The sequence below is a fragment of the Hesperophylax consimilis genome, chromosome 8 (assembly GCF_061612785.1).
Source record: "Hesperophylax consimilis isolate HC1 chromosome 8, BYU_Hcon_1.0, whole genome shotgun sequence".
NCBI lineage: Eukaryota > Metazoa > Arthropoda > Insecta > Trichoptera > Limnephilidae > Hesperophylax > Hesperophylax consimilis.
The window spans coordinates 14057594-14079969 of record NC_142843.1 but is presented as its reverse complement, the minus strand read 5'-3'; the positions used below and the strand labels follow the sequence as shown (position 1 = coordinate 14079969).

The window sequence follows — 22376 nt, the reverse complement described above, 5'->3', positions numbered from 1 at the left end:
TTTGTAAAAGCACATTCATATTTTGTTTAAGTTGAAGGTAAAATCTTATTACGGATCGAAAGGGTTAAGTTATGATCAATCTGCAGCACCATATTTAAGATGTTTTTATCAGAGTGGTATATTTATGTTTTTATCAGTCGACAATAATATAGCTGTGAGCGGTTTACTCATGATATAGCTGTTCCGCCTTCGAGCGTTCAAAATCTATGACTTTTGACATTCAATTTCGCCACAGAGAAAAATAAACTAGAGGATTTTTGGCAGGGCAGGAAAGCGGGATACGAAATAAATAATTTTAAAGGTCACCTGGATTTGTAAAATAATGCCTGCTGAAATGAGTTTGTTAAAAATTGTGGCAGGAGCCTTCGGCCAGGTATGTTATATCAGTGTTGTTATGTTTCATGTTTCCATATGGTTAACTTAATTTATTGTGTTATTTTTCTTGACAGTTACATAACTTGGAGTAGTTGTCTCCATAATTATTGTTTCAAGGAAGCCTGATGTATTAGTTGTTGACTTAGATTATTTTGTGTGTTTTAAGGCTTCTCGCGGGATCCATTCGTCAGGAGCTGTTCTCGCTCGTACGAAGACATTCTCCATCTACAGATGGAACCCAGACGAGCCCGAGCAGAAGCCTCGCATGCAGGAGTACAAGGTCGATCTGGACCAGTGCGCCCCCATGGTGCTGGATGCCCTGATCAAGATTAAGAACGAAGTGGATCCCACCCTGACATTCCGCCGTTCCTGCCGAGAGGGAATCTGTGGATCCTGCGCCATGAACATTGGCGGAGTCAACACTTTGGCTTGCATCAGGTAAATTTTCGTTTCTGAAAGAATAATGAAATATTATTTAAATTGCATATTTTTTATTATTATTATTGCTATTTATAGCAATAATAATAATTAATACCAATAACATTAATTAATATTATTGCTACATATAAATTTATGGATGTCTATTATTAGTTCAAATTTTAAAAATAATGTAAACAAATTTTGTGGAATGGAATTGTTTTAAAACTATCTTTAATCTCTAAATAGTATAAAATAAAGTCGCTATCCATCTGTCTGTTTGTGCGCTTAGTTCTTCTAAACTACGTAACGGATATTGATAGGGTTTTCACTATCATTTAGAGAATTTATTCCGGAAGTTTTACATATATGATACATACATAGTATATTTATAGAAAGTAGAGAAAAGTTGATGTTTTATAATTAAGATGTAAAAATATTTATCGGGCACTACATTGCTAACGCTGGCGAAACCTCATAAGATATATCAAAATAATGTGCTATGTAATCATATATCTTAAAGAGGCCTACAGAAAAATCTGCAATGATATATGTCTATCTCCTAGAGATAATCCCCAGAAACGTCGGGTACACGTCAGCTGGTTAAATAGTATAAATCAAAGTCGGTATCCGCGACTGTCTGTTTGTGCGCTTAGTTCTGGCAAACTATGCAACGGATTTTGATAGGGTTTTCATTATCATTTAGAGATTTTTTCTGGAACGTTTATATATGTAATACATGCATGTTATATTTGTAGAATGTAGAGAAAGTCTATGTTTTGTAATTAAGACGTAAAAAAATATTTTGGGCATTTACATTGCTAACGCTTGCTAAACCTTGCGAGATACATCGAAATAATGTACTAGGAAATTGTGTATCTTAAAAAAGCCTACAGAAAAGTCTGAGATTGTAAATTTCTATCTCCTAAGGATAACCCCCAGCAACGCCGGGTAATAAAAAAACCTTAGTTTTTATTTTAAATGTTTGACCTAGCATTGAACCACAATTCAAGATATTGTGACATCTTCCGTGACCCCTGTAATCTTGTGTGTTTAATTGATTGATAAAACTGTATCTAAATGTGTTGCAGAATGTTTATTATAAAAAAAATACTGTATCAACACAGTGGCGTCTACTCTGAAGCTAATTTCACTATATTCTATAAAATGAATGTTAACATACTAAATTATTCTTTATTACTATTTAAATTTTCTTGCTGAATGTTGTCTAGTTAGTACCAAGATAAAGATCATGTAATTTTAGTTTTGTGAAACGGAACATTTTGGGCTTTTATAAAATTATACAATTACTACCAATGTCATTATACAATGACTACCATAACACGGGCATTGTCTAGTATGCTAAAAAATTGTAATATTTAAAAATCTCCAAAAAAAGAAAAAAAAAAAAAATATATATTAATTAAGGGAGTGTCAGAACATAAAGCCCGAAATAAACTGCCACATAATTTAAGAACATAAAGCCTGGAATAAACTGCCACATGATTTAAGAATATAAGCCTGGAATAAACTGCCTCATGATTTAAGAACATAAAGCCTGAAATAAACTGCCACGTGATTTAAGAACACAAAGCCTTGAATAAACTGCCACATGATTTAAGAATATAAGCCTGGAATAAACTGCCACATGATTTAAGAACACAAAGCCTTGAATAAACTGCCACATGATTTAAGAATATAAGCCTGGAATAAACTGCCACATGATTTAAGAACACAAAGCCTTGAATAAACTGCCACATGATTTAAGAATATAAGCCTGGAATAAACTGCCACATGATTTAAGAACGATGAGATTGACAGAATTCAGAGCTTTTATTTCAGCAATCATAGCCGGTTAGTATTTAACTAACAGTCACTTTCATTTCATGCAAATGCTTAGAGCTACTGTATACACAAAAGTCAGAAACCTTTCACAGTCTGCGACATCGTAAATAACTGTTACTTGATGTTAAAAAATACAAATAACTATTGATAATTTATTGAATTCTAACATTAGTAGAATTTTTAAGCTTTGGTCATTTTATAAAAAATTCTACAGTCCTAACATTTTACAATAAAAATATAAATATTTATAATAAATATCAACTTTACCTTTGCCACAAATCTTCTAATAAATGACGTAATAATATCAACAGTAAAGAAGGATCATTCTGTGGTCTAGTAGTGGGAACTTGAGATCACATATTTTTTGGTTGTCCCTCTGTAATTTTTTTTTTCTCTTCTATCAAACCTTATCTAAAATTGCCTATCCTCCATTCAACATCTTCATTTCTTCTAAGTCTGAATTCGATTCCAGTCTTCCATACAATTTAGAAATTTGCCAATTTAACCTCTTAAGGACCATGCCCGAGTATACTCGGGCGGCTATTATGTGCCAGAATTCGCAATTTATACTAAAGAAAATGTTCAATTATTTTTTCACACTATGCACCACAACATCAATATTCAGTCCCATTTTGGGTTTATATAATGGCTTTTATATGAGGATATATATTTTGAGTAAAACAAATTCATTGATAAAAAAAAGGTGTTTTTTTTTCCATTTTTAATTTTTAAATGATTACTGAAGGGGTTAAACAAAATCAATTTATAAATTCACCTTCCCTCTCTCCATAATTTGAAATGAGGGCCTAGAACACCCTTGAAGAGTGAAAGCCAGAAACATTTGGAAAAAAACAAATAGAAGGTTAAAGTGGCTGTAAAAAAAATCTTTTTAATGTAGTGTCCTCATATTAAATCTTATCTTCTCCAAGCTTAAACTATATAAGTGTGTTATCAGAAGTGACCTGTTTGTACATATGTAATTAGGTATAGTCTAGTCATATTTGTACAGCACCCTAATTATCCTATTATATCTTTTCATTATCATAAATTATTGTTTTTTCATAGGGTATTTTCACTGTAATTTTTTATCCTCAAAAAAATTGAGAAAAAAATTTAGTTATTTTGTATTTATTTTTATGTTGACGAATAATTTTCTGCTATGATTTAAAATGTGCCATTTTCGATTTGATGCCAAACCAACATGTTCATTTTTATTCGTGAATTTGGCGGCATTGACGTCACGCTGGGCGACATTGGTGACAGCCGTCTTAACAGACATTGGCATTTTCCATGTCGTAATGACGTTTTAGCTAGTTTCGGAATATGAAAACAATAATTTAAATGAAAATTACATATTTTTAGTATGATGATCAGAATCAGAAAAATAAACTTTAAATTTTCCGTATGTTTTTAAGGGTGTTCATAGTTAGTGAATACACCCCATTGTATATATATGTGTATCAGTCTGACCTGGCTGGATGGGCAGAAGGTTGCATTCACAACTTTAATTTAAAAAAATATAGTAACGAAATTAACTTTTAAATACAGGGTTTTCCAATAAAAGGTGTTATTCTGATATTCAATCGTAAAAGATCAATGGTTTCGTTGTTTGTGTGGCACCTAGCGCCGTCTTGTTGAAAGTAAACATTGTTCAGATCAATACCATCCAATTCCGGCCATAAAGAATCATTATTCATCTCTCGATAGTGATCCATTCACCGTAACTGTTGCTCCAGCCTCATTTTGGAAAAAGTAAGGTCCAATGACTCCGCCGGACCATAAACCGCACCAAACAGTCACACGTTGAGGATAGAGAGGCTTTTCAACAGTAACTCTTGGGTTTTCCGAGCCCCAGATGTGACAATTTTGCTTGTTGACGAAGCCACCGAGGTGGAAATGGGCCTCATCACACAAGATGATTTGCATTTAATTCACTCAAGTGAATTTTAATAATTTCAATGCGTTGTCGAAGCGTGTATCGTTCCATTTTTATTAATGGCCTAGTTTCTACTTGTCAAATGTCAAAAAATGACAGCTTTAAAAGTAACATCTACCGAAATAGCGGGCTATTCAAAATAACACCTCTTATTGGAAAACCCTGTACTTTGAAAGCACTATGAACGAATACATAAACATGTAGTTGTTTTAACGGGTTGGTGTACAGCTATACAAAAATTGAAATCTCACTTATGGCAGTCAATATTTGATTTGGCACTGGCTAATCTGATAACTTTTGTCAATGAGCTTATACGGATTATTATGAAAAATGTAGGATAATATTATTATATTTATAATCAAATCGGTTAGCTAACCTTGCCACCATGAGACTGAAGGTACTTTGGCAACATTGCAATTTTTGCATTATTTATGAGGTCACAAGCTGTTTTTATTGAGTTTCTTGCAAAGTGAGTTTCTAATTCGAATAAATCCGTTATTTAATTTCAATGTTGATTTTCGTCATTGTATTTTGGAAGGGAGACGTCATACCTTTTACGGTTGTCATTACAGGAGAATTCATCATTAATATTAGTAGTATTTGTTCGTTTATTGGAATGCTTCCATTATCCCCATTTCTACATATGATTCAAAATGACTGAAACCTTACGGGTGTTTTACACGATGCTATTCTTTGTCCATTTTCTACATTGGTCGTCTTTTCACATACATTTGGAATTTTCGACAAGGATGTGTTCTATTTTGGTACCGAATCTCGTACAGTTTAAGACGGCGATTATTTTTCATCTATTTTACATACCTGTGATATGTGAAAATGTTATATGTTTACATAAATTGTTTTATATTTAAAATATTGATAAAAAGACAACATGTGCTTATTACTGCTTTTGAGGTATTGTGAATTTCACATGTATTTTTGATCATTGTTAATGTTGATGTTGACCGCGGTAAATGCAAATGAAAGATGCTTTTATGTGATCCATGGTTATCTTCAAGGTGTTGCCAGTTTTTGATAATTTAGTACCTAGTGTTATATATTCTCTAATGAAAACTATTTGTATGTAATCGTAAGTATGAAAATAATGTGTAAAACTAAGAGTTTTCACATGGATCCTGATATAGTTTTCATATGGGGATCAGTATGAAAAAAAGCACAGTGTAAAAAGGCCCAGAAAAGAAGAAGGAATAACCATCATACAATAAATAAAAACAGATTGTATATTAGTTAAGTTAGCTTATGTCAGTGACGTGCATTGCTCTATGACCCTAAGTAGGCTTTGTGTAGTTTTCCAGGTTTGTGTATGAATTGTGCTTTTAATATTTGAAAATGGTTAATTTACTATTTTCCGCTGATTGTTATGGCCAACTGAATAAATGAGCGCACAAGTTCCACCAAAATCATGGAGCAAAGGTGTTTTCATCAGAAATTTGTGGTTTTCAAAAAAATCTTCTTGTGGTTAGTTTTCTTAGGATAAATTTATGCACTGCACACCACTGGTTTATATTATTATTCTCCTGCAGACGGTTGAGCTAACCGAAACTAGTTGACATATGTATTCTAATAAAGTGGTTCAAAACTAAATATGTTTTAATTTAAGTATAATGTCAAGACACTAAGTGATTAATTGCTTTCTTTGATAAGATAATAATTTATTGTTCACAACTGAACATTTTGTTTATAGGTATAAAATTTTGGAAATTTTCTTTTTTATTGGCTGCATTGGTTGTTTTGCATTCTCTATAGACTGCTTGCCCCAACTAATCAGTTAAAAAACCCATAAAGTTTCGATTACTTACTAACTCCTCAAACCTCAGAAGGTTGGAGTATTTCCTCTTTGCAATAAAATCCAAATAAATGAAATATTTCTGAATGTATCCAAAAACTAAAAACGGTTTTTGAAAGGTAATAAAATACAAATATTATAATTAGAAATAAATATATATTTTTTGAAGTATTCAAACTTTTAATGCAAACTTGAAAAATAAATAATAATGTCACACTTTACGTTTTTAACTAAAATTACTGATAGCAAAAAAATATATGAAAACACACGCATTTTATTAGAAATTTTTTTCACAAACGTTAGTGTTAGTCACCGCACTTTTTTGTTATTTCATATTATAATAATTAATAAAAAAAATCAGTCAAGTTTTTTTTTATTGCGGTTGGAACATTTGGTTTCATAAAGGTGCACATTTTAATTCTTCTATGGTTAATTTCTAGATTTGAATATAAAGCGTGGTGTTTTTTCTTTCTAGCACTGTTTAGATCATATTTCTCACCATGACAGTAAGAGAGATACAACGATTTCTGTGAGAGCATATGAGTTGTTCCCAAAGGCGAACAAATTAGCTTGACGGGTTAATCTAATTCAACTAATGTTTATAGCAAAATCGACACTGATTGCGCCAAGCCCTCCAAGATCTACCCCCTGCCGCACATGTACGTGGTGAAAGATCTGGTCCCTGACATGAGCAACTTCTACCGCCAGTACGAGTCCATCCAGCCGTGGTTGCAGCGCGAGGAGCTGCCGCCCGGTGCGCCGCGCACGCAGTTGCTGCAGGCCGTGGAGGACCGCGCCAAGCTGGATGGACTCTACGAGTGCATCCTGTGCGCTTGCTGCTCCACGTCTTGTCCGTCTTACTGGTGGAACGGCACCAAGTATCTGGGACCCGCGGTGCTCATGCAGGTAATGTGACCTTTATTATTTTTTTCAATAGTTTCAAACAGAAGACCTTGACCTTGTTTTCTCACCGGCATTTAGACATTCTCAGTACATTGTTAAAAATGATGAAGTAGATAAATATACAGGGTATCTGGGAGTAAAGTGCACAAACTTCGGAAGGTGATTCTTCATGATGGTAAAAGTAAAAAAGATATAAACTTTTTAGAAATTCCATTGTTTTTTTCCCCATACAAAAATATTTTTCCAAACGAACAATTCAATTATTGTACCTGAAAACTACCTTAAAATGTTGAAATTTCAAAAAAAAAAAAAATTTTTTTTACTTGTACTGTCATGCAGAATCACCTCCTGAAGTTTGTACACTTTTCCCCCGGACATTGTGTATATTCAATTTACATGGTTATAGTACCTATTAAGTGTATATATATACAATATCTAATTTTGTATGGAATAAGGAGGCTTCAGTAATGTTACCTATTTTAACCCAAGTAATAAAAATATAGAAGAATTCAGTGTGTGGAGAAAAGTGTAGAGAAATTAAAGTAAGTTAAAAAGTTTAAAGTTTATTAAACTAAGATTGTATGCAGAGTTTTATATCTAGAAAGACCGTAGCTGTTATGTTGACGGCTGCCCGATGTAAGGTGACGATATTTTGCATAAGCAAAATCTACAATCTTTCTAGTGTTAAGGAAAATACAGTCCTAGAACTAGGTCTTGAAGAAACAAACGTAATCGGCCTCTTAACATGTTCATATTACGGTTCCCACAAGATTTTCAAGCGAAAGCAGTTCTGTTTTTTCAGTCCCTGTGAAATCAAACTTTAAAAATGCCAATCCACATTTATAAGGTTTTCATATTTTTACAGTCCCTTGAAAATCCTTATACTGTTCTTAGTTTTTCTTGGATTGGAGAACTATTCCATAAAAAGATTGTGAATACATAAATATTGATTGCGAATTATGTTAACCTTGGAAAATAGCAAATTGCTTGATGTTTCAATGACATAATATTGACATCAAATAGATGAAATTTCAATATTAAGTGTTTGTTTTTCCAGACTGCCTTGTTTGTATACGATTTTATGTATTGAATAATAAATAAACCGTCAACTGTTGTCAAGAAATGATGAAATGAATAAGAGATAATAATAGTAAGGAGGCGGGTATGGACACCACCGCCCGGGACCCATTTATTGGATAAAAAACATCACTGCCATAGATCACCCCAAGTGGTTTCTTATGTTTGGTGAGTTAGCAGGGGTGCCCGGGTTCTTAGGGTGATATTTGTCTAGGTCTTGGCGGCGGATGTGTTTTCCCACCGACTGCGTGGCGGTAGGTTCGGAAATCCTGAGAGACGGGAGACTTTTGACCTCTCTAGCAGGACTATCTCGACCCATCCCCTTGCACCGCAGTGCGATGGATGCATTCACATGTCCGTTACACCTGGACACTCTGATTCCCAGATTCCTTATATCCTCTGTCTTTCTTTTCCTTAAAGAGACCCTCCACACAGCAATTTATATATTTTCCTCAGGGCCTCCTGTGTAGAGCCAATTTATATTTTAAGACCTTAATCATACGACTGACCCTAACGGTGGGGGGTGATTTTTGTTTTTCACTTACATTTTTTTTTTTAAAGAAAGAAACATTCCCGGGTTACGAATAACATGACAATGTTTGAAAATCTTCTACTACCATCACAGTAAGCGGAAAATTTTGCTTGTGTCATGATATGTGTCTGTATATTTTCTCCATAAATAGTTAAGTAATAACATAGATCACTGTAAAAATGTATTATAAGTTTGTACAGCGCCCTTGAGGTGATTTTGCACAAAAACGGCCCTATACAAGTCATCCAATTATTATTATTATTATTATGGAGGACTTAGCCAGCCGAGGAATCGAACATTCGACGCCTGGGTGGGAGACAAAGGCGATGCCAACTCAGCTACTGATCGGTCATACCCTGATAGCTGTATTTGAAACATAAGTTGTTAATCTTTAGTAGCTTTTTATCAAGGATTATGTGTTTACATATTATCTAAGAAACGGTTGCCAACTGCAGTTATGTTATCAAAACTACTAGTTGGCGTATTCAAAATATTATGCAGTGACCTCTTTATGATGCCCCTCGGTTATTAATGGTTAAAATTATCTATCAATAGTGATTATTGTTTTATATATTATGAAATGCTATTGTTCCAAGTTTCATTAGGGCCCGTTCCCACTTCCGTTTTCAAATCGGAGGCGGGTCCCGTTTTAAAAACGGATGGCCAATGGCCCTGTTCACACTTCCGTTTTCAAAACGGATCCGTTTTGAAAACGGACCATACTCTACGAAAAAAAATAATGTCGATTCAACAGAAACATGTTATTTGCTCATTCTTCAGTAATGGTGCGCAATGGACGACGATGAAGCTCTTGTTGTCATGTGGTACTTATTAAAAAGAAGGAAAAAAGTGAAAAGAAAATTTTGGGTACACCCAATCATAGCCGAATGATTTTCTGTAGGAATTTTCCAAGAGTTAATTGGTGAGTTGAGAAGTAATGAACTAAAGTTCTTTAATTATTTTAGAATAATAATGATTGGATTATTTATATAGCGCCGTTTTCACCATGAGAAAATCACCTCAAGGGCGCTTAATGGCTTAAGAGAATGTCTATCACTTCCTTTAACCATCTACTGGAATGAGTTTCAGAGAGCTTAACATATCAAAATACAACATTGAGAGAGTGCATTTGTCCTGAAGAAAGGCTATCAATATTTTAAAGTAAGAAAACAATAACAACTCAAATATTTTTTATTATGTGTTTATTAAACTAAAACGCTCTTCCGTGCATCTCATTAAAGCTTTAAAATTTAAAAAAAGTAAACTTTAAAAAATTAAAATTTTTATATACAAAAGTTGTGTACACCAAGTGTTTTGTTTTTATTTAGTTAAAAATAAAATATTACTATACTCTTTCTTCGACCAGTAGTATTACATTTTCGGGATTTATTTCCTTATCCATTATTGTAGTTTTGATTTATTTACTTAACAAAATAACCAAATACAAGCACGCAGCGTGCTTGCTTCCTTGCAACTGGGAGCGGGCGGGGAGGGGTCGGGGTTTGGCGGGGACTCTGCCGGAACGACTGGACGACAAGTGTGAACAGCTCCATACAACACTATGAGCGAGCGTGTGCCGACACGATTTGAAAACGGACGCGCTGCGTAGGCGAGCCATCCGACAAAAAATGTCGGATCCGTTTTCAAATCGTGTCGGACAAGTGTGAACAGCTCCATACATCCACTACAGCCACTAGGGCATCCGTTTTTAAAACGGGACCCGCCTCCGATTTGAAAACGGAAGTGGGAACGGGCCCTTAGGGTTATGGTTAGTAATAATAAATATTCAACTTATAAATCACTGCCAAATATTATTGCGTTTTTTCGTTTTGCATTAGTGCTATCTGACACGTGAATGATAATTGGTTAAACCATTTGGCATTCACCACGTCATTTCTCCTTAATTAGCACTCAGTATGTAGTCTAAATGTCTAAGACATTTTATATGATTTTTTGAAAAAAATATGTAGATCGGATATGATTTAAGATTTTCATGGCCAAATGTATTATTGTGATTCATTTTCGGGCAGACATTTTCCCTGGTGATGGACACGTTAATATTGACCAAAACGTTTGCTTCAGGAAGCGCAGCCCAAAAATTTATCACACTAAAATATGAATGATATTGAAATAATTGATATAAATTTTAAATTATTTTATCTTATTTTACAAATATGGTCTGAATTAACAATAGTTACTTAAATCCTTTTTTTCCAGTGGCGTGCTGTGAAAAAAAGTGTATTAATCCATATTCCTTTTTTTAATAATTATTTTTAACAATATTTTATTTTTATTTTTGAAGGATAATGAACCATTACTTCATGCATTAGTCAATATGTTTAAACTTTACGACATTCCACTGCAAATTTGTACTATCGAATTCTAATTTAATTTTCAGTAAAGTAAAGATTTTCATCATGATTATGAATATGTATATGTATTAATAACATGGGTTTTGTTCAGGCCTACCGTTGGATCATCGACTCCCGTGATGAGAAGTCAGGCGAGCGTCTGCAGAGGCTGGCCGACTCGTGGTCCCTCTACCGCTGCCACACCATCATGAACTGCACCCGCACCTGCCCCAAGGTAACTCCCTTCTCTCTTCACCTCTCCACCTTCATGTCTTCATTCCGTAACTCTTCCTTCATTTATCCCCATTTCAACTCTGTCCACTGTAATGTTAACATTGTCAATACGGTGCTGTAAACATCATCCAATTATTATTTAGAAAGCTTCTAACTTCTTGTTTGTGCAAGACAACAATTGAGCCCACCTGCAGAAAAACAGCATTATCGGAATATCGCCATTTTTGTGCAAATCCATTATAATTGTATCAGACGTAATCGTGTGACACATAAGACTGTAAGGGGCCGGTGATCCCAATCCGCGGAGGCGGAAGATGTCGTCCTTCAGTGGCGTGGAGGGGTAGAACGGGGCCGTCTCTGAAGCCGCTGTAGAGCTGGTCCGTTTGCTTGTCGCTTGTTCTTGAGCTGATTCCGAGTCTGGTCCGAAGGGGTAGGCAAGTCCGTGGTCCAGGGTGAGGCGGGGGTCAGAGTGAAAGAAGGCGAGCAGAGTCAAAAGTCGGAGCGAGGTAGAGGGCAGAGCAGAGAGAGAGGTGTAGAGCTGGTGGTGGTTGCTGGATATCTGACGTTCGAGGGGGTGTTTCACGTTTTATAGGCCACCGGCGGGCGCGCGACGCTCGCACGGGCTCACTTTCTCTTTGATTCCTGGAATCCGTGAGCCGTTGCGACGCTATCGCGGCGCCCCGCCGGGCCGTCAGAACCGTGCCCGTGGGACGTAATGACGGCGTACCACCGGTCATTTGTGACGCTATGACGGCGCATAGCGCACGGCCCGGCTTCCCACTACGTTTTGGCACGGTTCTAACAATCGTGCCCGAATTAAATGATTTTACCAGCTCTCACAATACTTCTCTGCCCGTATACCCCTAGCCAAGCTCCGACGTTCATTTATTATAAGATCACAAAAACATTTTACATCATTTTACATTTTTTGGCAGTATATTTTACTTTAATAACAGGGCAAATAGCAAATTAATAATATGGGGCGACGTCGGCTGATATTGGAGCAGTACGTCCGTTACACTCCCCCCGTGGAGCTCGGCTACACTCTTTGCCAGCGGCGTGCTGCGACATGGTCCCCGGCGGCATTGTTGCCGGTGGCATTGTTGCCGGTGGCATGGTCCCCGGTGGAATGGTCCCCGGCGGTATGGTCCCCGGCGGTATGGTCCCCGGCGGCATGGTCCCGGCGGCATGGTCCAGGGCGTCGGCAGCGAGGACGGGGCGGCGTCCGGACAAGCCATCCTCAGTGTTGTCCCGGCGTCGGCGTCGCGCCGGGTGGTGCCCCCATGCGTGATCCGGCCGAGGGCTGTGGGCTGGCGGGAGGCCCGCTGATGTTCGACCGAGCTGCTCGGCCGCGCTGCTCGGCTATTGTCGGTGAGGCCCGACCGCGGCACCGCGTTGGTCAGCCGCTTCAGGAACGCGGCAGGCTGCACCATGGTGGCCGCGTGCGTCTGGTCGGCTACCTTACCCAACCACAAGAGGCGTAGGGCTAACGGCATCTTCGAGGCGATCTCGCTGAGGAGGGCCGGGTTTGTAGAGGTAATCACCCCGCAGGTTCCCCAGCGAAGCCACGATGTTCTGCACCGTGACCGAGAACTCCACCAGAACCTCGGTCGATGCGTCCTCTTGTAGTCGGGTTAGCCGCTTTATCCGGTCGAACATGACCGCCGCAACCGAGTGCGCGCCCCCAAAGCGATGCTCCAGTACGTCCATGATTTCCGGCACCTGCGCCGGGTCCAGGAGGAGAGGGCTGACGGCTTCTCGTGCCTTTCCCTTCAGGGCACGCTGCAGCCGCATCAGGTTCTCGGCCGCCGTCATCCCGCAGGTGGCCGTCGACTGGAGGAATTGCGCCTTCCAGGCTTGCCACTCTATTGCGTCACCAGCGTAGGGCGGCAAGTCCTTTGCGCTGGACTGCCGGGCGATGAGGGATGCCATCCGCTCATCTTCGGGATGGTAGCGAGGTGTGCCACCGGCCTGGGACTGCCGGAGGGCGTCGGCGAACATGGTCGTCACCTGGGCGAGAGGGACACTATCTTGATGCACCCAGTCTCGTGTCTGCCTCGCTGCCTCATCCGTTCGGTTGCAGGCCCCGTATCCGTCAGCGGGGGGCTGCGAGTTTCCATTCGGGGCAAATGCTGGAAACTGTGTAGTGGCTTGCGGAACAGTGGGCTCTTCCCCCACTGTGTAGGCAAGGCTGTGACTGGGGCCGCTAGAGGGCGCCGCAGTCTGTGGCAGGCCAGTGGTTTGCGCCTCCGCTGCGTAGCTCTGAGTAGGTACGCCCGGGGGCACCGGCGTCGGTCTGTAATCCAGCCGCGGCGCAGTGGTTCGCGCCTCCGCTGCATACCCGAAGCCGTGGGTGAAGCCGCTAGATGGCGCCGCCGTCAGTTGGTAGTCCGCTCGTGGTTCTGTAGCTTGCGGAACAGTGGGCTCTCCCCCCACTGTGTAGGCAAGGCTGTGACTGGGGCCGCTAGAGGGCGCTGCAGTCTGTAGCAGGCCCACCCGTGGGCCAGTGGTTTGCGCCTCCGCTGCGTACCCCTGACTAGGTACGCCCGGGGGCGCCGGCTTCGGCTGGTATTCCACCCGTGGAGCTGTAGCTTGCGGAACAGTGGGCTCTCCCCCCACTGTGTAGGCAAGGCTGTGACTGGGGCCGCTCGGGGGCGCCGCAGTCTGTGGAAGGCCCACCCATGGGCCAGTGGTTTGCGCCTCCGCTGCGTACCCCTGACTAGGTACGCCCGGAGGCGCCGGCGTCGGCGTCGGTAGGTATTCCACCCGTGGTTCTGTAGCTTGCAAAACAGTGGGCTCTCCCCCCACTGTGTAGGCAAGGCTGTGACTGGGGCCGCTCGGGGGCGCCGCAGTCTGTGGAAGACCCACCCGTGGAGCTGTAGCTTGCGGAACAGTGGGCTCTCCCCCCACTGTGTAGGCAAGGCTGTGACTGGGGCCGCTCGGGGGCGCCGCAGTCTGTAGAAGGCCCACCCACGGGCCAGTGGTTTGCGCCTCCGCTGCGTACCCCTGACTAGGTACGCCCGGAGGCGCCGGCGTCGGCGTCGGTAGGTATTCCACCCGTGGTTCTGTAGCTTGCAAAACAGTGGGCTCTCCCCCCACTGTGTAGGCAAGGCTGTGACTGGGGCCGCTCGGGGGCGCCGCAGTCTGTGGAAGACCCACCCGTGGTGCTGTAGCTTGCGAAACAGTGGGCTCTCCCCCCATTGTGTAGGCAAGGCTGTGACTGGGGCTTCTAGAGGGCGCCGCAGTCTGTGGCAGGCCCACCCGTGGGCCAGTGGTGTGCGCCTCGGGTGCATAGCCCCAGCTTTGCCCGGGGCCGCTAGATGGCTGGCTTCCGGGATAGGCTCCGTCGGGTTGCCAGGCTGCAGGTGAAGCGGTCCGCGTGAGGCCCTTCAGCATGGCGACAAGTTCTGCCATCTGTCGGGCGTGGTCGTCCTGCAGCTTTTGGGTGCGCCGCCTCTCAGCTCTCAGCTCGAGCTGCGCCTGCCGGAGCGTGTCCTCGCTGGAAGCCTCGCTTCTTGACGAGACGTCGGCCGCGGCAGGGGGCGTCTGTGGTGGTGATGCGCCGGAGGGACCAGGCAGTAGGTCCGCTCGGGGATCAGAGGGGGCCAGGGGGGCGGTTGGCCGGAGTCCGGGGGGCGCGGCTGTGGCCGCCCCGGTTGGTGTGGGATCATCGCTTCCCTGCGATGAATCCCCGTCAGCGCTGTTCTTCCCAGAGCGCAGTGAAGGTGACATCTTATCCACAGAAAGATCCGGCGTCGAAGGACCACTTATGTATCAGACGTAATCGTGTGACACATAAGACTGTAAGGGGCCGGTGATCCCAATCCGCGGAGGCGGAAGATGTCGTCCTTCAGTGGCGTGGAGGGGTAGAACGGGGCCGTCTCTGAAGCCGCTGTAGAGCTGGTCCGTTTGCTTGTCGCTTGTTCTTGAGCTGATTCCGAGTCTGGTCCGAAGGGGTAGGCAAGTCCGTGGTCCAGGGTGAGGCGGGGGTCAGAGTGAAAGAAGGCGAGCAGAGTCAAAAGTCGGAGCGAGGTAGAGGGCAGAGCAGAGAGAGAGGTGTAGAGCTGGTGGTGGTTGCTGGATATCTGACGTTCGAGGGGGTGTTTCACGTTTTATAGGCCACCGGCGGGCGCGCGACGCTCGCACGGGCTCACTTTCTCTTTGATTCCTGGAATCCGTGAGCCGTTGCGACGCTATCGCGGCGCCCCGCCGGGCCGTCAGAACCGTGCCCGTGGGACGTAATGACGGCGTACCACCGGTCATTTGTGACGCTATGACGGCGCATAGCGCACGGCCCGGCTTCCCACTACGTTTTGGCACGGTTCTAACAATCGTGCCCGAATTAAATGATTTTACCAGCTCTCACAATACTTCTCTGCCCGTATACCCCTAGCCAAGCTCCGACGTTCATTTATTATAAGATCACAAAAACATTTTACATCATTTTACATTTTTTGGCAGTATATTTTACTTTAATAACAGGGCAAATAGCAAATTAATAATATGGGGCGACGTCGGCTGATATTGGAGCAGTACGTCCGTTACAATAATTAAGCGCCATTCACACCACAATCATTGTAGAATCTCAACCATAGAAAGTAGTACAAGGCCTAGAGTGACAGCCTGTAGCGCGCGCGCTTTCTTCCACACAACGGTCAAGTCAAGTGCGTTATTTTTTTGTTATTGTTTTGTCTTTATTGTACCTACTCCTAATTTTAGAATAAATACATTAAAACATCCTCGCTTTAAGATTATTTTCACTGGTACATATTTTTAAAATGTTTAAATTTCAATGTCTGTCTTTCGGGTCAAGTAGCACTTATCATAAGCACGTACACGGCTATACATAATTAAAAATTCAAACATTGTCAAGATAATTTTAGGGGCGGATATAGATAGGGGCATTCTTTTGCGGAGCTGGTTTATATAAATTTACACATTATACATACCGGAAAGCCAGTCAATAATGACTGGGAATTAGAAGTAAATATAAATCTGCTGAATGTTAATGTCAACATTTCTAGCCAGAAATAAGCTGTACTCTCCCATAACTTGTTGTGCGTAGAACAAAAACACCCAATATCTATTAAACATTTAGCTTGCTTGTTTTAATATTGAAGATTTTCCTAATATTTAGATAGTATTGCCTTGTAAACAGGCCTACAATTTATAACTTCAAATATTAATTTCTTCTATTACGGTTTGTGCAAAGTTTACAATTTGAATCAAGATAACATTTATGCCAAGAGGTCTGTGAGCTTTTACCTACACATTTACTAAATTACCTACACATTTTGGTAATTGGTTTTTATTATACATATCCAAAACCCGACAAAAAATCTCAATTTGGGGATAAAATATTAACTAATTAAGTACTTAATTTTATTATTTTTTTCATAATGAGGCTGATAATTAGAATAAAATGCGGAATTTAGAGATTTATGCATTTAAATAATATGTGACCTTACCAGTCGACCCACAAAGCAGAACTGAAAGCGTAGTGTAGCGTAATGAACAGTTGTAAGAATTACTTTACATTACCGTGGCTTGAACCTACTGATTTATTTAAATGACACCAATTGCTGTGTGACAAAGATAGTCCATGAACACTGATTAACTGAGTACCCCCGTCCTGGATGCCTATCTGCCTATCCTATTGTTAGTGTAATTTGTAACTCATGCTAAATATTCATTATTACCATTTTTTTATTTTTCTATTCTATGACAGGGTTCCAACAGGCGTTTTAAACAAATTGATTTGAAGTAAAAAGTACCTAGCGCTGTGTTAATTAACCACTCAGAACATTAGAACGTCAAAAGACGTAAATATGATAATAGCGGTCAAGACATTAGAACGTCTTTTCACGTAAACGCGCGAGATTTTACAAAAATTGATTTATTTCCATCACTAGTATACGGATTGCCATGATTTAAAAAACAGAGTATCGATAATGAATAACGCTACGCGTCTGTATTCAAGAATATCTATGGAACGTAGAGGTGCATTATCTAAGCCGATTGAAACTGTCAAGATGTTCGTTAATAATTTATTGCGTTTCTAAATAATTTATTAATTATATTTTAGTTTGGACGGTTAATATTTTGAGGTGACTAATAGTTTTTAAATATATTTCTTCAATATATAAAGTGTTATTCCTTTATGCTACTCAGAAAAAAGTACATTTTTCAAGGTTTTGAAATAATGGTAAGCGATTTTTACATTTTTTTGACGTTTTCATAAAATGTATATTTAGAAATGCAAATATTTACGTATAACAACACAATGCGATAGTGGATTTCATAATCTTTCCAAAACATTTTTTAGAATGAGGCTACGTTTCCCAAAATGTGAGTTATGAAGATTTTAGTAAAACTCGTAAATAACACAAAAATTATCACGTTCTGACAGTTCTCAAAGGGACACATAATAAATAAAATTCTATGTCTGAGAGGTTAACACCCATATTTATTATATTGAGGTACTTCCCCACCTTCATCCTCTCATCTCCTTCCCCTCCCAATACCCTTCAGCCTCACAACATATCCCATTTGAGCCCTTATGCGGAAAAACAGCGTTATGTGAAAAAGCCTGTTCGGAATTTAAATTTTTGATTAGACAACACGTTTTATGTATTTTAATGAATTCATATGAATGAAAGGTTAAATTCCAGACCTGTTCCAACATGTTAACAAATAACACAATGCCGAAATAAAACTTTATCACCATAATAATGACAAAAATGCCAAGCGCCGATAGCATAAACGGTCAGTTTCAATTAAGTAATGGCTGACTTGTACTGAGAGCGCGCTACCGGTCGTCCTCATAGGCCTTCTGTGTATTGTATATATTGTCCCCATAACCATCTGTCGTTGAGATTTTAAAACGGTTTTTGCGGTGAATGTAGTTAGATGTATGCTGCTTAATTTGAATGGATCTACACAAAAAAACGGTGTTATTTTGATAATGTTTTTCCACATAAGGGCTCAATAAAGAACTCCAGTCCCTTTTTTTAAATTTTTTATCAGTAATGACATTCTAACTTAATTACCAGTATATTTTTTATTGTTATAGGTAGTTTTAATAGTTAAAATAATTTTCGAAATTTTAATTTTTCTTGTCTCCCAAAATTGCACCAAATCTACGGACGTCATCAAAAAACCTATGTTTTTCTCAACAGTCCCCTCGTGGTCGTTATAACCAAGTTTGATTGTATAATAAAACTTATATATTCAGAATCAGCATTTGTTGATGTATATGAATATATATTTTTTATAATATTTTTCACCGGAGTTACTTATTGAGGAATTATTCGCTTGATATTTGTATAAGTGCACTTGGGTTAGTTTCTAGAAATTCTACCCTACCACTCATGCGCACTTGTATGAGAATCTCATAGAATTTGGGAACAGATTTTTAAATCCCCTTGAGAATTATTGGAAGGTTTGCTAGTTTCAGGCGGAAATTGCGCGCTTTCGAATTCAGTTCGATGATAATCTTGCAAGATATTGCATTAATTTTATTATTCTATCTTATAAACTAGCTGTACCCCACCACACATTGCTGTGACTCAGTCTGTCTGTGCAGATAGAGAAACAATAGTTTTACTTTTACATCCAACAGATGGCACTGTTTTAAAAAAAACATGTTTTTAACTGTCACAGGTGACATCTATATAATATAGATATATAAAAAACACACGCATATTCGAATGTGTCAATTTGTATTGTGTAAAAATTTCAAAGCAATCGGTGAAGTACTTTTGGAGATTTAAGATTACAAACGAATACTAACATTTTTATTTATATTTATGTAGATTTTTATTTTATTTTGTGTTTAGACAAATTATGATTAGGTTCATGATTTGTCTGAGAACATTTTTTTTTGAGAAATTTAATGTGTTCTTTGGGTAGTGAGATTTCAATACACTTTCAATACCCACCATCGAAGTAGCGCTCGAGCCGAAACTTGTCTCAATGGCGCAGTTAGGACTCTTGTACGGTATATTTTCATGTGAAATAAGGTTTCACTTGTACCCAACTTCATTAGGGCTATAATATAATGTTAGTTGTAGTGGCCCGTTTCCGTCTGCTACAAAACATTGTTTGATTTGAACCTGTTTTTTTTTTAAATTTTGATTTTTATTCTTTTAAAAGAAAGACAAAATCTCCTACTACCACCACAGTAAGCGGAAAATGTAGCTTGTGTTGTGATGGAGGACTTAGCCAGCCGAGGAATTGAACACTATGCCTGGGTGGGACCCAAACGCGATGCCAATTCAGCCTCTGATGTAATGCATGAGTTTGTAATTGCACAACTTATAATTATTTGTAATTGTTTTGTCCTAGGGCCTGAACCCCGGCAAGGCCATTGCGGAGATCAAGAAGTTGATGTCTGGAATGATAAAGAAGGAAGAACCAAGACTGGAGACCGCTGCTCTGCAGAAGTAAACCTTATCACCCCCGGCCCAGAGGTGCTTATCCAGCACAACAATCAACTTGCATTATGTTATAGATTCACTCTCACACTCATTGCCAATCCTATATAAGTTTTTTATTATTTATTTGTTCATCCTCTGGTGGAGGCATTCCGATATTCTTTAAAAATCGTGAAAATTCGATCTCCGTTTTAAATAGGGTTTTCAAGTATTATGAAATTGGTACAAAGAACAAATAATAGTATTTTTATTTTCGTGAATTACTTAATGCTCGTAAATTCTGTAAAATAAAAAGTACTTTTTTGGAACTTTTTCATTTTTGATTGATCTTTTGGATTATATAGTGAGACTCACGAAGTATTATTATGTAAATTACATAATTCATAATCTTATGTATTGAGTGAGTCATTGTAGAATCCATTTTTTATTTATTGTATCGCGTGTACTTAATAAATTTGTTAGCCTATTTTGGTGTAAATAAAATAAGGTTTTTTCAGGGGGAGTAGTCCTAGGATGATTATAATTTCACTGCATAATTCCTATGACTTCTGAATGTGTCAAATGATCTACTTCGGAAGCTCTTAGTCAGTTCTCCACTAACAGAGGCTGCTCTCTTATCTGCTAAAATATACTCGCATCATATTATATTATGTAACTTGTGAAGTTCCACTTTATAGTCTGAATTTGAAGGAATTACCACAATTGTATTAATCACCTATAAGCACAGTACAAAGGTTTCCAAAAACTATATGCGACTAACTCTATCAATTTTATTATTATTTGTCCAGGGTTAATTTGAATGAATTGCCACTTCATACATACTCTCTCAAGTGATCTGTCTAAGTGGGAAGATTAAAGATTTACAAGGTTTACGCAGTTCTCAGTAGAAGTCGAAATAATAATATTTAGGTATCAGCATAATCACAATTGGATAATTTTAGTGTTTCATTTGCAGTATTCTATATATTATTATTTTATGTAAATATTAATGAAAAATAAATTATTGTTCAATAACTTTTTTCTTTCTTCAAATTGTAATTCCTTGGGTGGTTTTGAACCAATCAATATTAATTTAATTGAGACAGAAGCTTATTAACCCCTAGGGTCCGGACCACTGCATTTGTAGTGTTGAATAATCATGCCCACGCAAGGTACGAAACACTCCAATTGCAGTGTAGACCAAATAAGTCAACCTTTACTGGGTTAGTTAAGAACAAAAATAAAAATGTCACAATTATTCAAGTATGGTATTGTCTACAGTCTACATGTTGGGTTTTAAAAAATATCTTTTTATTCATTGAGTCGGCTCGTATGTGGAACGAGCTACCGGCATCTGTTTTTCCTCCCTCCTATAATCCGAGCCTCTTCAAGGCCCGCATTAACAAATCCCTTCCTACAGCCCCTACCTTATTCCGCCTCACAACGCCACCCAACCGGGTGGTGACATAGTTCCTCTGTCTGTACACTGCACAGGCAGGGACACTCTTGTGAGGTGTCACATTGTCGGCTAGAAAGGTGAAGGTTTCTTGAAGGTGCTAGAAAATTCTCCAGCTCCTGTGCTGTAGACTCTTACAGGAATTACATTTAGAATTTTGTAATTTTTATGTTGTGTAAATGGATAGTTTACATTTAACTCTTGGTGGGTCGGCACAAAATTTTCTCCTTCTGCCAGCTGATTCTATTTTAGTAACTTTTTTTTTTTAATTGTATCGTTTTACTAGATTATGTATATGTATATATTATAGTGCTTGAACTTTGAGCACACATATTTGGCACCTGTCGAAGAGAAGTATTATTTATTTAGAAATACCTAGGTATTAACACATTTCCCATGGGAGTGATTGGCACTGAACCGGTTAATGAATGACCTCCCATTGATAGAAATAATTTAGTGCGGAAAATACCAGGAGCACATAATAAATGGAGAGGTAAAAGAATTCTAAATTATTACAAAAAATATTTAGGGTATTTAAGGTCCCGATTCCACTAAGCTGCTACCACCCGTGAGTGATTCCTATTTAAATTTCCAATTTATAATGTCCACTGATGCAGCTACGACTTGTGAATCAACTTCGGGTAAATAGGAATAATGTGCGGCCGCAGATTGGTGCAATCTGAGCTTTGAGCTGTGTGCCTTCAATTTAAAGCACTGACCTTTTTAAGATTTGATCTTTTTAAGCTTTCAGTTTTTTAAGGCTTTTTGTTTAAAGCTTTATTAACGATAACTTTATTTCACAGAATAACAAATAGTCAAATCAGCAAATACCCGTTCTTTTGAATACAGACTGCAGTGTTGCCAAGAGGTAATAAATAGGCTCATCTTCAGAGCGATGGTATCATGCGCCGCTCCAGGCTGCCGCACAGAAAAGTCTCAGTGGACTGCGCTGTAAACCGTTATCGTAATGTGGCCTCCATACCGTAATGATCTTACACACTTGACTTTGAGTCAGGGTTGGGGGTTTGATTC

At 39.3% G+C, this 22376-nt stretch overlaps 1 protein-coding gene across 1 annotated transcript; it reads left to right on the top strand.

Annotated features, from left to right (window-relative positions):
• The first annotated feature begins 154 nt into the window (after positions 1 to 154).
• Positions 155 to 20923, top strand: SdhB (Succinate dehydrogenase, subunit B (iron-sulfur)). The gene is made up of 5 exons (XM_089634901.1): positions 155 to 373; positions 542 to 813; positions 6983 to 7283; positions 11353 to 11475; positions 19821 to 20923. Exons 1-5 carry the CDS (start codon positions 323 to 325, stop codon positions 19920 to 19922), a joined length of 849 nt encoding a protein of 282 aa, XP_089491027.1. The 5' UTR covers positions 155 to 322; the 3' UTR covers positions 19923 to 20923.
• Positions 20924 to 22376: the final 1453 nt, after the last annotated feature.